The 15,343-nt window shown below is 35.0% G+C and overlaps 2 protein-coding genes across 2 annotated transcripts; one reads left to right on the top strand and one right to left on the bottom strand.

The window, feature by feature from the left end:
* Nucleotides 1-6,178: 6,178 nt before the first annotated feature.
* Nucleotides 6,179-9,798, top strand: LOC145279745 (histone H4-like). The gene has a single exon (XM_080131045.1). The coding sequence runs from the start codon at nucleotides 6,252-6,254 to the stop codon at nucleotides 6,561-6,563; it is 312 nt and encodes a 103-aa protein (XP_079987171.1). The 5' UTR covers nucleotides 6,179-6,251; the 3' UTR covers nucleotides 6,564-9,798.
* A 3,442-nt stretch (nucleotides 9,799-13,240) lies between these two features.
* LOC145279744 (histone H4-like) lies at nucleotides 13,241-15,176 on the bottom strand. The gene has a single exon (XM_080131044.1). It carries the CDS (start codon nucleotides 15,104-15,106, stop codon nucleotides 14,795-14,797), a length of 312 nt encoding a protein of 103 aa, XP_079987170.1. The 5' UTR covers nucleotides 15,107-15,176; the 3' UTR covers nucleotides 13,241-14,794.
* Between the last annotated feature and the right edge of the window lie 167 nt (nucleotides 15,177-15,343).

Raw genomic sequence — 15,343 nt, 5'->3', positions numbered from 1 at the left:
CCTACGCGATGTGATAAGACACTCCACTACGACGGTTCACACGCAAACGTTTCGGTGTGTCAGAATTGTTTTGGAATTTTTGTCACCCTTAACACAAAACTGCGAATAAAATATACAAAATCTCGTAATTTCTCTTTTTAAAGTGGTTTGTTTAATTTCTTTATGGAATATACTTCCAAAATAAACTATTGAAGTTTTTTGAAAAATAATAGAAATATTATTTTTTATTTTTTTTAAATAGTGTTTACAAAGTGCTTGCACGCGCTCATGCAGCCATTTTTTCTACGTAATGAAATCAATTGCATTTTACGAGTAAAATTTTTTTCAATTTTTTCAATTTAAAAATCTATCAAAATATTTCTATTGGTTCAATTTTTACAATATTTGCAGGTTTAATGTTGAATTGTATGCTCTTTCCAATAAACCGAATATAATATTCTAGACAAACTTTTTTTTTAATTCACCCCCTCCCCCATTTTGAAATGTCTATAAAAATGAAAATAATTAATTTTCTCACCTCAGATTTATATATCACAAATTGAAGATAAAAGATCAATAAATAAAATAACCTAATTTAAAAAAAATAGCTTTGTGCAAATTTATCTGTAAAGTCAAAAGTTTAATTGTTTTTAAAACCACGTTGATTTTTTTTGATTTTTTTGTAAGTGAAACCTCACGTTTTTGTTATATTGTCCAGTAAATATCGGACACCTACAGCATTCTTTTTATTTCACCCAATGTTGTTTTTTTAGATTTAAAAAGAATTACTGCATAAAGAAGGAATAAAATATATTAAATCAAAAACTCATATATTTCTTTAAGAGAATAAAAAAATGGAAAATTAATCGGGTGGTTTGTATTTAATCGGCAAAAACTGATGAGTGAAATGTGATCATTTTTCAAGTACGGTGACTCATATTTTTAACAGGACGGCTCACACGAATGTGTTGTTTTTACGTTTTTGAAATAATTAATTATGGCCCTTTAAGGCATCCGTATTTCACAACCGGAAGAAAGAGAGGAAACACCGCTTTGCTAACAGCGACAAAAACGCGGTTGTTTCGAACACTTGCTTAAAAAATTCTTTTATTTAAAAAGTACATGGAATATAAAATATAAATATGGACAAATTCTTATAAATGAAGAATGGAAGCACCCATTAACTAGTATTTTTATAGTTAAGTGATTTTTTGGCATTTATATATATTTATTAGATTTGGATTAAGTTAAAATTCGTTGAATTTCATGAAATCGTTTTTAAAGAAAACCGATTTTTTAAAAAATATTGTATATTTTTCGATTAAACCTTTTATCATTTTAAAATTTGGTCTTTGCTCCTTTTATTGAAAAAAAATACGATTGGAAATTACATCATTCATGTTGTTATAAGCTTAGAAATATAGCGAGTCTAATTAATCAAATGTTTATCACTCCTTTTGTAATGGAGACTTCTGACATTCCTAACATATGCAAGAAAAACACTACCGAAGGCGGTGAAATGGCAGAAAATAGTACTAGGGTCCAGAGGCTCATACCATGCAAACGGTAAATTTGCGGAGGGTTTGATTATCAGATTCGTTGTCAGCGACCTCGAATACCTCTCAAAAACCAAATTAGGGTAGTGTTCTGTTGTAGCGTAAGGTAACATTTACCCCCCCCCCCTCCCCCGAAACTGCTTTGACAATATTCCAAACGTTTCATTTTTAGTTTTATTTTTGTAAACTGATTCGGAAAATTATTCGACACTTGTAAAAATTAGCTATTTTTTAAAGTAAAAATTGTTTTATTGCTCAGTTCATTACTTAAGCGGCTTGAATTCTACCGTGCAAAATATACTTATTTTTCCTTGTCAATACTAGTTATCTCCCTTACATAATTGTTTCCGTTGCAATAAATGCTTACTTTTGGTTACCATTGTTGGAATAATTTTACCAACCATTAATCACAACATTTGTTTGATTTAGGAGAACAATTCATGAGTGGACTTTAAGATATTTGTGAAAAGTGCGCAATTTTAGCGAATTTGTTTACATTTTAGGAAGTGATTAAGGCAAGTCTAACTTAATGGTCGAAAAATGTAGACGCTCCAGTTGTACTTATTTCCTCGCCTTTAAACGCGGATTACAAATTTCAACGCTATTTACATTACAACAAATTGTCTTAAAATTTTTTTTTCTTTTTTTTTTTTTTTTTTTTTTTTTCAGGCGACGCTCTCCCTGTCTCCGAATCGGCGGATCGCTGGAGAACAAGATGAATCAGCAAGCAAGATGAATCAAGCCGCTTATTCAGCAAGATGCCGAAGTTGCCACGCCTGGAAGCATAGCTCCAGGGTCCGTGTCCGCGTCCGTTGGGGTGGGGGAGCCACACCTAGTGGCACCCCATATCTGTCGTCCGTGTCCTTTGCAACCGAACCTGTGGTAACCCCCTACCCAACGGACACTGACGACGAACCTGAGGTGCTACCGGATGTGGCACCCCACCCCCAACGGACACCCGGTGGTATCCCATGTTCGTCGTCCGCGTCTGTTGGGGAGGGAGTTAGGCTTCCACACTCTGTGGCACCTAAGGTTCGTCGTCAGTGGCTGTTTGAGGGGTTAACACATCCGGTGATGCCTCAGATTCGGTTGCAACGCCCGGAGGCAAGAATGATCCGGGAATGACGATTACCACGCCCAGAGGTAATGTTCCGGGAGCACCGTATGTCACACCCGATGGCTTACATGTTCTAGAAGCACTTTTTGCCTCGCCCAGAGACATATCTGTTCTGGGGAGAGAAAAAGTCGCCAAGGTAGATCCGGGAAGCACAGAGTCAAGTGATGAGCTAGAAGTCTCACTTTAAGGCTTTCTAAACCCATGGGCAATGTCTGTGAATGTGAGAGCAGTGGTCAGTCGGGAAGAGGAAAAGTTAGCCTAGATAAAGTGGATGAAGGAAAACCCAGGTGGATCCCAGATAGAATAGAAAAAAGAATTCAAGAAAGTGAAGAGGAGTGGGTTGGAGGAGGTGAGGTCTACTAAGAAAACTCGCTTAGTGACAAATATCCCCCAACGGTCAGGAAAAAGCAATAAGGAAAACACAATCACTGGAGCAACTAGTATTCGGTGGGTGCTCCGCGGAGGGTGGTCAAGGAATGGAAGATTGGTCAGCCCTCGTAATTTCTTATTCTCCAACAATGGAAGCTCAAAGGATGCCGAAGAGGAGCAGCCTGAAGAAGAACAGCCCTGAGAAGAGCAGCCATAAGGAAAGAGAGGAAAGACCAGTGGCAAGGTGGGACCCTTAACAGAAGAAGTATCCGCAGTTTCAACAGCAAATACCAGCAGTACACAGAGGAGAATGGCGTCAAGATAATTTCCGGAACGCTGGAAAGGATTAAAGAAAGGTCAGTGTCGCTGATGACATCTGATATCAAAAGCAGTGGACTTACAGGAGTCTCAAAAGAAAACATGTTATAGATGCTGGAGGAGCTCCAGATTCCAGCACAGTATTTGGTGAGGAGTTTCGCGAAGAGACATATGCTACTGCCAAGCAAGGAAAACGTAGCAAAAGGGGGCATAAAGTGGAAGAATGTGATCCTGAAGCCAGCAAACCTGTCCAGAAGGCGAACAGTAGTCACAGTTTTGGGAGTCCCCTGCTTTATCTATGAAGAACATATGGGGTAATAATGTCCCAATATAGAGAGGTGGTGGGAATAACCTAGTCAGAGGGCCCAGGAATATAATTACGGGAGACTATAAGTTCCAAATAAGAGTGGACTTTATTTTTTTCATTGGAACTAGGAATGTGTTTATATTTAGATTTGAAGAAATAAATTGCCGATATGTTTTAAAACTGAAATAATAGTTGTACGTATCCGGCGTTGCTCTGGATGCAGTTAGTTTTTTGTTCTTTTAATTGTCTTTGCTTATTTTTAAACTTATATAATATAATAAATGAAATTTAGTTGTAAAATAAACAATCTTTGTTGTATTCTTAAAGTAAAATATGAATTATCCTTCTTGCTGATTTTATTTTTAGGTTATTAATTAAAAAATAATTCGTATTATTAGTTTTATTGATCGGACTAATTCAAATTTGAAATAAATTGTATCGAATTACGATAGCACGAGGAAATTAACTAATCAGTATGTTATGGTCGAAATAATTTCTCGCGGAGCGCAGTTTTAAAAATCAATTTTACAATGCCAACTTTAATTGAATAATATAACGCTTCTAAACATTGCTAAACAAAGTCAAACATGGTTACGGACAAAAAATAAAACATTTGTAAAAGACAAAAGGAAATATTTAAAAAATGGAATTTGCCAGATTAAGAGCGAACGACGGCATTACGAATATACATGTTTAACGTTATAGCTATTGGCTCATGTCTTAATTTCCAGCCTTGCAACAAACATGTCTTCATAGCTCAGACAGTAACGTCAAAGGAAAAAGTAAATCATTTTGGTTTTGATTCTCAGTAGTGTCGCACGAGTCTTTTTTTTTTTTTGCTTAACTTTTTAAATCATTACTATATATTGGGTCCAATATAATATAATAATAAATAAGAAAGCTGCATAAATCAAAATATCATATTTAAGCGTATTTTATGACATGGCAATGCCGGGCGGCCTGTTATATATATATATATATATATATATATATATATATATATATATATATATATATATATATATAAATGTTCTGGGTCCAAAAGTATAAATTTCATAATTGGAAAATCAGAATGTTTTAGTTTAGAAATAATCAAATATGTGTTATATACATATTTATAGATCATGTTTGGGTTCAAAAATATATCCCACGTCTGCATTTAACATCCCCGCATAAAATAGAATGTAATTCTGAACGTACGGATGCGAGGATACTTTGTTAACGCTTCTAAATATCATATCCGTTTCGGAAATGAAGTCTTTTAAAGATATATTAAAAAAAAACATAGGTCAGTCGCTCTAATAAGTTCCTCACGGATCTTATCGATATGTGTTGCTTATTACGTATAAGTTGCAATGCTCTTTTAATGTCTCCAAAGACATGCCACGGTTTATAATTTTTTTCCAGTGAAATCAAAGTGAAATAACTAGTCGTAGTTGTTGTGACTCAACGGGTCACGGGTTATCTAATAAACACATAAAACTATTTTTATATAAAAATCTGACAAAAGCGAGATAAGTAAAAATGAAATGTTAATATAAGTGTCTTTGCTTTTTAGATTTTGTGTCGGGAAACTTCTATATATTAATACGATAGCGTATGTGTTATTTTGTGTGTCAGGCTTACACCTTTTTTTCTTCTTCCAAATGACTGTCGTTTAATTGCTATAGGCTTCCATTTCTTGTAATAAAAAAAAATTATCAACAATTCTTCAGAAGTTTTTGTTTCGGTTTCGATTATAGCTGAAGGAATTCAAGTTTTATATATATATATATATATATATATATATATATGTGTGTGTGTGTGTGTGTGTGTGTGTGTGTGTGTGTGTGTGTGTGTGTGTGTGTGTGTGTGTGTTTCTTTTTAAGTTTCGGTTTTAAGTTTTGGTTTCGATTCAAGCTGATACACCCAAGTCATATGGATTCATTTTTTATCTTTGAAATCGCAATTTTATAATATATAAGAATTGATAGAAAATTGACTATGATAATATATACAAAATCTGCATGAATTAAAATATCATATTTAAGCGTATTTCACGCCGGGCGTTCCTGCTAGCTTACATAAACACTTTTGCAGTTCTTCGGGACAAGATCAAAGTGTAGTATCTGTTCTTCAGATGCTGCAATTCTATTTCTTGTTCTCTTTCGGTGGAGGAGAAATCCTTCACGACTGAGACAATTTTTATTTTTGTACCTTTTCTCCACGTTAAAAAACGACCCTGGTGTCAAACTCTGTCCCGTGGGGAGGCACAGTAAATAGGTACAATAATATCAGGGCGTCTCCATTTACGCTGAACATCCACAGAATGCCAACATCAATATATTACATAGAAAAGAGCCCGCTGTGGAATTTCCACAGGTCCCGCTAGTATTGAATGAATGCTTGAATTTTTTTTTCTTCAAAACTCGCAGACATCGGTGTGACTTCCATTCGTTTTGATAAAAATAGACTCGACCATTCTTTTACGTTTTTACGATTGGTTAATATCAAGGTTCTATCATAAAAAGGCTCCACTTTAAAATTTATAAATAACTAAATTTCCCGACCGTTAAATCAGCGCTTATTTTTTTTTATTTTATTATTGACCAAGCGAACGATCGACATGTCTGGCCGCGGTAAAGGAGGCAAAGGTTTGGGAAAAGGAGGCGCCAAGCGTCATCGCAAAGTTTTAAGAGATAATATTCAAGGAATCACGAAACCGGCAATTCGTCGTCTGGCTCGCAGAGGTGGTGTTAAGCGGATCTCTGGTCTCATCTACGAAGAGACCCGTGGAGTTCTGAAAGTTTTCCTCGAGAATATTATCCGTGACGCCGTCACCTATACTGAACATGCCAAGAGGAAGACTGTCACCGCCATGGATGTAGTCTATGCCCTTAAAAGACAAGGAAGAACTCTTTATGGATTCGGAGGATGAAATGGATAATTTGCAACTGATTTCACTTTTCTGCGTGTTTCTTTAAAATTACCGGAAGATTCCTTTTAGTTTACGAAATTTCAACTTGGAGTTCTACAATATTTTATTTTTCACTAATTTTGGTTAAGAATGATCTAATGAAAATTTGCAGCGGTTTTTTGATTATGTATAATTGATCAACAGACACGCTCCATTTTTCTATGATCCCAACGTCGTCGACATAATACCGCTTACTGCTCTATTGTAGAAAAGTCCTGGCAATTGTATAGAATCATTTAACATTTTCAATAAGTTTTCTGAAAACTCTAAACCTGATTAGGGGACGATTTTCTAAAATTATCGTATTTCTAAGCCTGCTCTTACTTTTGGTTACTCCTTAATTCTTAACCATAACGATTTTGCCATAATAGTTGCTTTCATCATTCGTTTATATAACTTTTCTTTTTCTGATACTCTTTTCTGCTTATAACATCCCACTCAATTTCCGTAATTGCTTTAGTGTTTGGCTCTGGCATTATCTACTGCCAGAGCCTTATTTGGGGTCCAAAGCACTTGGTCACAAGGCCAGTTAAGGGGAAGTGGGAGTCTGGTCTTTCTAAGAGCTAGGTCTTTAAAAGACTTTAGGTTCCCTACACTATCACCATAATACCACATTCTTACTATGGAGTTATCTACTTTAAATCTCCCCATGTGTTGGCTTTTCTGAAAAAAATTAATTTTATTTACAATTTAACAAATGTATGTACAAAAGGTATTTTTTTTTTTTCTGCTATAACATCCCACTTGATTTCCGTAATATCAATTCATAAAGTATATTCCCCACCCGCATTGAAGCCATTCGAATAAACTACACTGACGTAGTACTTCTGGTACTTTACACTTATCATTTTCTAACCAAATAGAATGAACATCGGCTGACAAATCCTTCACTCTGTAGGGTTTGAAGTTTCCTATTTCCACTAACACTCTGTACATAATATACATTTCGAAATCTTTTAATGTTGCTTCCAGAGAAATATAGCCAGCACTGTTCTAGCCTTTATACCATAATCTTCGCTTCTAAAATTTTTATAGAAACCGGTTGTGAATCCCCGGCAGTTAAAACTAGGAAAGTGAACTTTGTAAAAACGTTCAAAGAAAATTGCTTTCATTTCTTTGCTTAAATTCCAACCGACTTTTGTATCCAAACTACTTCCTACCATTTTCCGATTCATCAATTTTAAACGATACACTTCCAAAATTCCTTGACAGTTTGACTCTGAAAAGCAAACCTTTAAGTATAAATCTGGTATTTCAACGCCCTTTATCTTCCAACATACGGATGTTGCGTAGGGACTTATCTGCGAACCTACGGTCCACCTTTCTTACAAAGCAGGAGCATGATAGCCGTGAGTTCGCAAACAAGGGAAATACAACCAGCCTGTAAACCATAATAGCAGTACACATTTCATGTGTGGCTTCTCTTCTGGGACTCTAGCTCATGGTGTGCATCCTCTGTTAAACTTTCGAATGTAATCTTAGATTTGATTGTAATTGAAAAAACAATCTAAGTTCAAGTAGGTAAGCAATTGCGCTGACAATTTCTATAAGATTCTCTACGAACATGACTTTGAAATTTGTTGCTACATTTTATAGCAAATGAAAGCGTAGAATGTAAATAAACATTTTACTTTCAACGCGAAAGAATTTGTTTTAGTCTCTTCCGTTCAGATACTAACCTTTACTCCATAATGATTGTAAATGCATATCCATTTTGTCACGAGTTAAAAAGCTGGACAAAACCTTTTGAAGTGATTAAGACACATGAAACTCTGTTACCAACCGACAATTTTAGATGAGTTCGGAAATCAATTTCACTCTATTTCCATAATGAGCGTGTTTTTTTTTTTTTTTTCTTACTACTTTACCGATTGCTAGGCTATTTTGTAGCTGATCACTGGTACTAACACTTGCGGAGGTTGCACACTAATTAATACCTTTCGATATATCTGAACTAATAGCAATGAAATTGTTTTCTTATCACTCCGCTAAATCCGCTAAAATTCTCTTTAAATAGTCCAGTTTTTCGCGAGTAAGTCTTTACTAGACAAATTATAAAAACATTGCTGGATTTTAACAAAACCAACATTCACACCTGTCTGACCTCTAAATCTCATTTAGCTTCAATTTCCAATCTTTGTAGACGTGCTAGGAGTTACCACTTCCTCCATCGTGACACTAAAGTGTATTCAAGAATATTTTACTGATCGAAAATTAAAAAAAATAACTTTAGACATGTTTATTAAAATCAATTTTGCACTTGTCTGGTCTTTTCAAGTTACATTTTAAATCCTTAATATCAAGTGCTTCTCAAACTGACTTTTTTTTTTTAATAAAATTATGAACATAGCATCAGGTTTTCGGTTTGTGTTTTTACTCTTATTACAAGATTCCTCCCCATAAAGGTTAAAACTGATTCAATGTACATTATCAATTAAATGATGATTATGAGAGAATAAACACTGAATAAAATCAACCAAATATGAGGACTTAACAGAAGTTCTTCGGAAGGTATGTCACGGTAACTTATTTCTGATTGGTAGTACTTTGATAAAAACAAACTTGGTTCATAAAATTTCCGTTCAATGCTAAGTATAGGGAGTAAGCAAATGAGTTCTTGCTGTTATTTTATAAGTACTGTGATGGAAATAAACTTAAAGTAGCGAAAGCCTATCAACATCTTTTTCGCAAGAAATTGAAGGGATCGTTTGTTAAATGTATATAAAAAAAAATGTATTAACACTCAAATAGTTTAAAAAAAAAAAAAAAAAATCCAGGAGCGAGATAATCTATAAATATTAACAGAAAATTGTTTTGATAAAAAAAAAACTTTCATAATAGAAAAACATTGCAAAGTCTGAAGTTGTCAAACGTGAATTTAAATGTTCATGAAAATGATTTTCTATCAATTAAAAAAAAATCTGGTTATAAGCATGAGGATTTTTTTTTTTTTTAACAAGGTAATTACCACTTATCAAGGCCCGGAAGCCACTCGGGGATATGGGTTATTGCGTGTACAGTATGTTAGTATTGGAGATTTGATAAAGTGCATTACTTAAGAGGGCGGTTCATCAGGAATTTGTTTACATTGGATTTGAAGGCATCCAGATTGTAGTCAGCTGGGAAACAGGCAACTGGAACAGAGGTCCACAGTTGTGCAATTCTAAGAAATGAGCTTTGTTCATGGAATCTACGTTTTGATTTTGGCACAGATAAGGAGTGGGGAAAAATTTTTTACAGTGGTTTCAGCTAGACGGGTGTTTATCGTGAAAGATTGGCGAGGGGGCCAGAGATTGGAGCTCAGACGAGCACTTGCCATGGTAGTAACGATAAAACAAAGATAGGCTCGCAACGTCTCTCCTGTGGGATAGAGGTTGCAGGGAAGAGAAAAGGGAATCACCCACTAGGCCACGAAGCCTATTTTGTACTCTGTCAAAGCAGGATGGGCTGTTTTTAGCAGCTCCTGCCCAGATGTAGCAGCAGTACTCCATCCTTGGACATACTTGGCTTTTATACAGATAGAGAATTGCATCAAGGGTGAGATATCGTCTGGAGCGGTAGAAGTATCCTACCATTTTTCAAGCGACCTTGTACGTGTTCCATTTCAGGTCAGGAGTAAAGATCAAGCCCAGGAGCTTATCAAAACATGGAGTTTCCCCTAGACGAGAGCTATCCATTTCAGAATATTCATAAAATGGCTTAGCAGGCCAAAGGCATTTCCATGAATAGGTGTACATCACTAATAGATTATACAGAGTAGCCCAGAAAATGTAGTAGATAGGGAGAACATTCTTTTGTTTAAAATTACCTGTAGTATTATAAAAGATGCTGGAAGTCCTCCCCGTTGACATCTATGCATTTCTTGGCATATTTGCAGATACTGCCTGTAGATTTTCTCTGCTGGTTCTACTGATGTTTTCATTTTAGTTGGTCTAGATTGTGAGGATTATTTGCATAAACTTTTTTGTTTTAAAGTGCCCCCAAATAAAATAAAAATAATCACATGACAAATCCCGGGAACGTGGTGACAATAACTCTCTCTCTCTCTCTCTCTCTCTCTCAGCGCCATCTTGTTGGAAAAAGAATTGCATTTTGTCCTGTAGTGTCAATTGACCGTTAAAAGAAAGATTAGAGAGATCGGGGGGCTACTTTAAGTAGGCCATCCTGTAGTTGTTGAAGTCTCATGTGTCACGCGGCAATATTTTTTTCGTTGCCGATATAAACAACATACTCATACTATTATGTAGTTTTTAAAATTAAATAAAAGCTGTCTTCTGTAGCCAAATGTTTATTTGTAGACATTTATAAAAAAAAATGAACGATTGAAATATATATCAACGAATAACTTTTTGCGTGGCAAGATGACTGAAGGAAAAAATAAAGAAATACAACTTTAGAATTTTGTTTTTAGGTAGGGGATTGATAATTTATTATTCGGACTACTGTTCGTTATCTCGTCAAAGTGAACAGGGGCCCGAATAATGCAAAACTAGTTCGATTATCTCCATTGCTTGTAGTCTCAAAAATTGCCTGCTTTTAAGCTAAATAAGATTGTATTAGGTTGACAAAGTTCTTGTGGAACTTTTAATTTGTGTTTCAAATGAATTTTCAAATAAGTTTTCGTTATAATACTTTTAATTTATATATTTTAAATAGCATTTTTCGCTTTATCTAATCGTTTAAATTACAATCATCTTTTCCGAACGTTTAATACAAGATGAAAGAAAAAGCAAATTGTCACAATTTTCTTATTTCAATTGAAGCTAAGCCGAAAAGCTACTGAAACAACTCGCGACATCAACGAATCGTTTAGCAATGGAACCACTACTGAACGCACAGCACAATGGTGTTTAAGAAATGCCGTGGCGACGACGAAAGTCTTGAAAGCGTAATGGTCGGCCATCGGATGTTGACAATGCTCAATTAAGAGTCTTAGTCGAAGCCAATCCACGCACAACTGTTCGAGAACTTGCTTCCGAATTAGACGTATACGACGATTTCCGACCGCTTGAGATTGGGAAGAAGAAAAAAAAAACAATGGGTGTCTCACGAATTGAAAGACAGCCAAAAGAAACGCCGTTATGAAGTGGCATCAACCTTTGACGCAACAAGACCCATTCATTTTTCAATCGGGTTGTGAACTTGCTATGAAAAGTGGACCCTTTACGAGAACCGGCGACGCTCAGCTTAGTGGTTAGACGCCGACGAAGCTCCACCATAAGATCGTCATACTGACTGTTTGGTGGGTCTGTGACCGGTCTAATCCATTTTTTTTTTTTTTTTTTTTTTTTTTAAATGCAGGCGAAACCATTACGGCAGAAAAGCACTATCAACGAATGAATTAAATACACCAGAAACTTCGACAACACCCAGCATTAGTCAACATAAAAGACCTAATTCTCCATGACAGTCTGACTGCATGTTGCTAAACCGACCCTGCAGAAGATGAATGAATAGAGCTACGAAACTGCCTCATCCGTCATACTCTCCAGAAAAAAAAAAAAAAAATCTTTCAGACACCTAAGCGATATATATATATATATATATATATATATATATATATATATATAAACCTTCAGTAGCTTCATTTCCACCAGAACGCAAGACTTATGTTACTGGTAGAAATACACTTGTTTTGTGTTGGCAAACATGTTTCTGATCAATAAATTTTTGATTGAGCTAAAATATGTTCATCTGAATTTAAAAGTTAACAGCAAGAACTTTGTCAACTTGATACAAAACTAGTTCGATTATTTCCATTGCATGTCTAATCATAGTTACCTGCTTTGAAAATAAAGATTGTAGAATTTATACGATGTCAAAAAATCTCAAAATCAAAGCAAGACAAAAAATAGAACAATCCACATTTGAATAATTTAAACTAATCACGAGATATGTTGAATTTTGGGGGGCAACTTATGCGTATTCTTTAATATATTTATTTAAAAAGTGCGCAATTTTTATGAATTTTTCTGTATTTTAGGAAACAATAAAAGCACATTTAACTTAATGGCCTGAAAACGCACCGGTTATCTACTCCCTCGTCAAATATTAAACCGATGAATGCAGATTAAACTTCAACACTATTTTACGCTAAAATAAATTGTATTAACTTTAAAATATGTGCTTGTCTAAAGTTCCTTTGCCAATAATAAAAAAAGTACGTACTCCTGGCGGAAAGAAAATGTATTAAAAATATTAGTTTATTTTTTAAAATTTTCTTGCGAGACAAAAAGCGACCGTCCCGCAATGCAGTTTTAAAAATAGCACAACGAAATAAGGGAGATAATCAAGGCTAAAACTTGCGAGATTCCAGAAAGCCATTCTTAACAGATGGAAAGGAATGTTGGAAGAACTCAAATTCGCGTAGAAATAGTTTAGAATAAAAACTTTCAATTTACGCGTTTTTTGTGTACGATGTTTTTTCAATCACGGGTTTCTACAGATATTTTTTGTGGTTGGGGGCAGAGTTCGATAAGCACCTATTTTTATAAACGCATACAGATCACAAATTAGTAAAAATTTGTTTTCGACCAATTTTCGAATGGAAAATGTTAAAATAATGTACTTAATTATGAGAATTTGAATAATATGCACTATCAAGTATCTAAAGGTCTGTCTCAGGACAACTTGGCATGAGGATGGTCCCCCCTACAAGTAAACCCTGACAAAGTATTCATAACAGCATTCACGGCTCATGTAAGATCCCGTCAGTATTGCTAACCCACGTATACACAAAGCAACTTCCTAAATATTTTGTAACAAATGGTCAGACGAAAGAAAACGTTTTATGAACAAGATACGAAATGTATTTACAGGCTGGAGAATGTACGAGCGAGGAAAATCTGCATGAAATAGACAAGGACAAGAGATTCGTCCTCTGGGGATTCCAGAATTAGTTCTTTCCTGAAACGAAAGTAATGCTCCCTACAAGTTAATTCTATCGTACGATAGAAACGTCCAACAGGGGGATACTCTCTGCATGAAAAATTATATTTATGACTACAATTATCCTTTCATTCTTGGATTCATTAAATTTTAACAAACGAGATTTGTTGGTTTAAAATCTGAAAATAGTTGGATCTTCTGTTCAATATGATTTTATCCTTGAAGCATCAACAATTAGATGTGATAGGAAAAGATTACATCTGAGAATTAGATGAAGGCACAAGTTTGCGTGTTAACAAGATTGACACAATGAAAATAGAATACAATCGAGAAATATCCAGAAAACTATCTTTGAGAAGAAGATCACTAATGGACTCCATCTTCGTTAAGCGTTTTTACTAAATCCAGTTCGTTTTGGGTTGTACGAAATAGTTGTCGATTTCAAAAAAGAAAAAATTCATTACGTTTAGCAAAAGCAAAGAAACAGCCTAACTTTTATATATACATCGAGAACACAAGTTAGAATGAAATGACAGAATGCAGTGCGTGGATAGCATCCAATTTTATGAACAAGAATTTATGTAGAGTTTAATTTTCAGAGAGAAATAATTTAAAAGGTCAGAGTCGAGCTACATTTTTTTTTTTTTTTGCTTGGAGTTGAAATATTCCACGACTAACGGTAATGAAGGCTATGGTAATCAGTTTTCATTTTGTTGGTAGGAAATATTAGAGACTAGTGTATATATTACACGGTAAATATAATCAAATGTCAATTATGGAGTGCTAATTTGAATGGCTATGATTGAATCCAAAAATAAAACATGCAAAAAATCTTTTATTTAAGTACGTAACAAAGTTATTCAATAGAATGAATAATTTAGTATAAAAAGAGATGGTCAGAAGGAATTTTCCAGTTAAGAAAGCGATCAGTGTAATTCATGCTACAGACGTGTAATGTTCATTTGCAAATATGCAAATTATGGAACCGACGACAGGAGTTTATGGTCAGGAATTTTCATGTGCACCGTTAAAACCCATGCAAATCAGAATGGAGATGGGTCATTCTTAAATGCTAGAATTGATAGAACACGAATTATCCAGCTTGAAGTCACCTTAAAGCAAGGATTCGTAAATTTATCAAAATTGCCGATGAATAGTGTAGAGATTTACGAAAATAAGTGGACATTTTAATCAAGTAGTTTTCCAACATTAAGATAAATGGAATCTGCTTCCAATCTTTACCATCGAATTCGTCTTTTGAATTTTACATTTCACAGTTCATTAAAGACATCTGATCAAAGGTTTTATCCTCCAAATCCGTAAAGGGTTCTTCCTTGTCTTTTAAGAGCATAAACTACATCCATGGCGGTGACAGTCTTTCTCTTGGCATGTTCAGTGTAGGTTACGGCGTCACGGATAATATTCTCGAGGAAAACTTTCAGAACTCCACGGGTCTCTTCGTAGATGAGACCAGAGATCCGCTTGACACCACCTCTGCGAGCCAGTCGACGAATTGCCGGTTTCGTGATTCCTTGGATATTATCTCTTAAAACTTTGCGATGACGCTTGGCGCCTCCTTTTCCCAAACCTTTGCCTCCTTTACCGCGACCAGACATGTTTTGTTGTTCGAATGCGGAATAAAATACAAACAAAAATGAGCGTTGAGACCAGCAGCGGAAATTATGGCTATTTATAAGAATTAAAGTGAAGTCTTCTATCGAGAGAAAGTCATTGTTAACCAATGAAAAGTAAAAGAATGGTCGAGTCTATTTTTATCAAAGCGAATAGAAGTAAACCGAATATCTATCGCAACCCTTAATTCTGAGTTTTGAGAATGAAATAAGACCAACGAT

This window comes from Euprymna scolopes, chromosome 7 (assembly GCF_053919585.1).
Source record: "Euprymna scolopes isolate OS-2025 chromosome 7, ASM5391958v1, whole genome shotgun sequence".
Taxonomy (NCBI): Eukaryota; Metazoa; Mollusca; class Cephalopoda; order Sepiida; family Sepiolidae; genus Euprymna; species Euprymna scolopes.
Note: the sequence above shows the minus strand (reverse complement) of the source record. Positions and strands in the feature narration are given on the sequence as shown.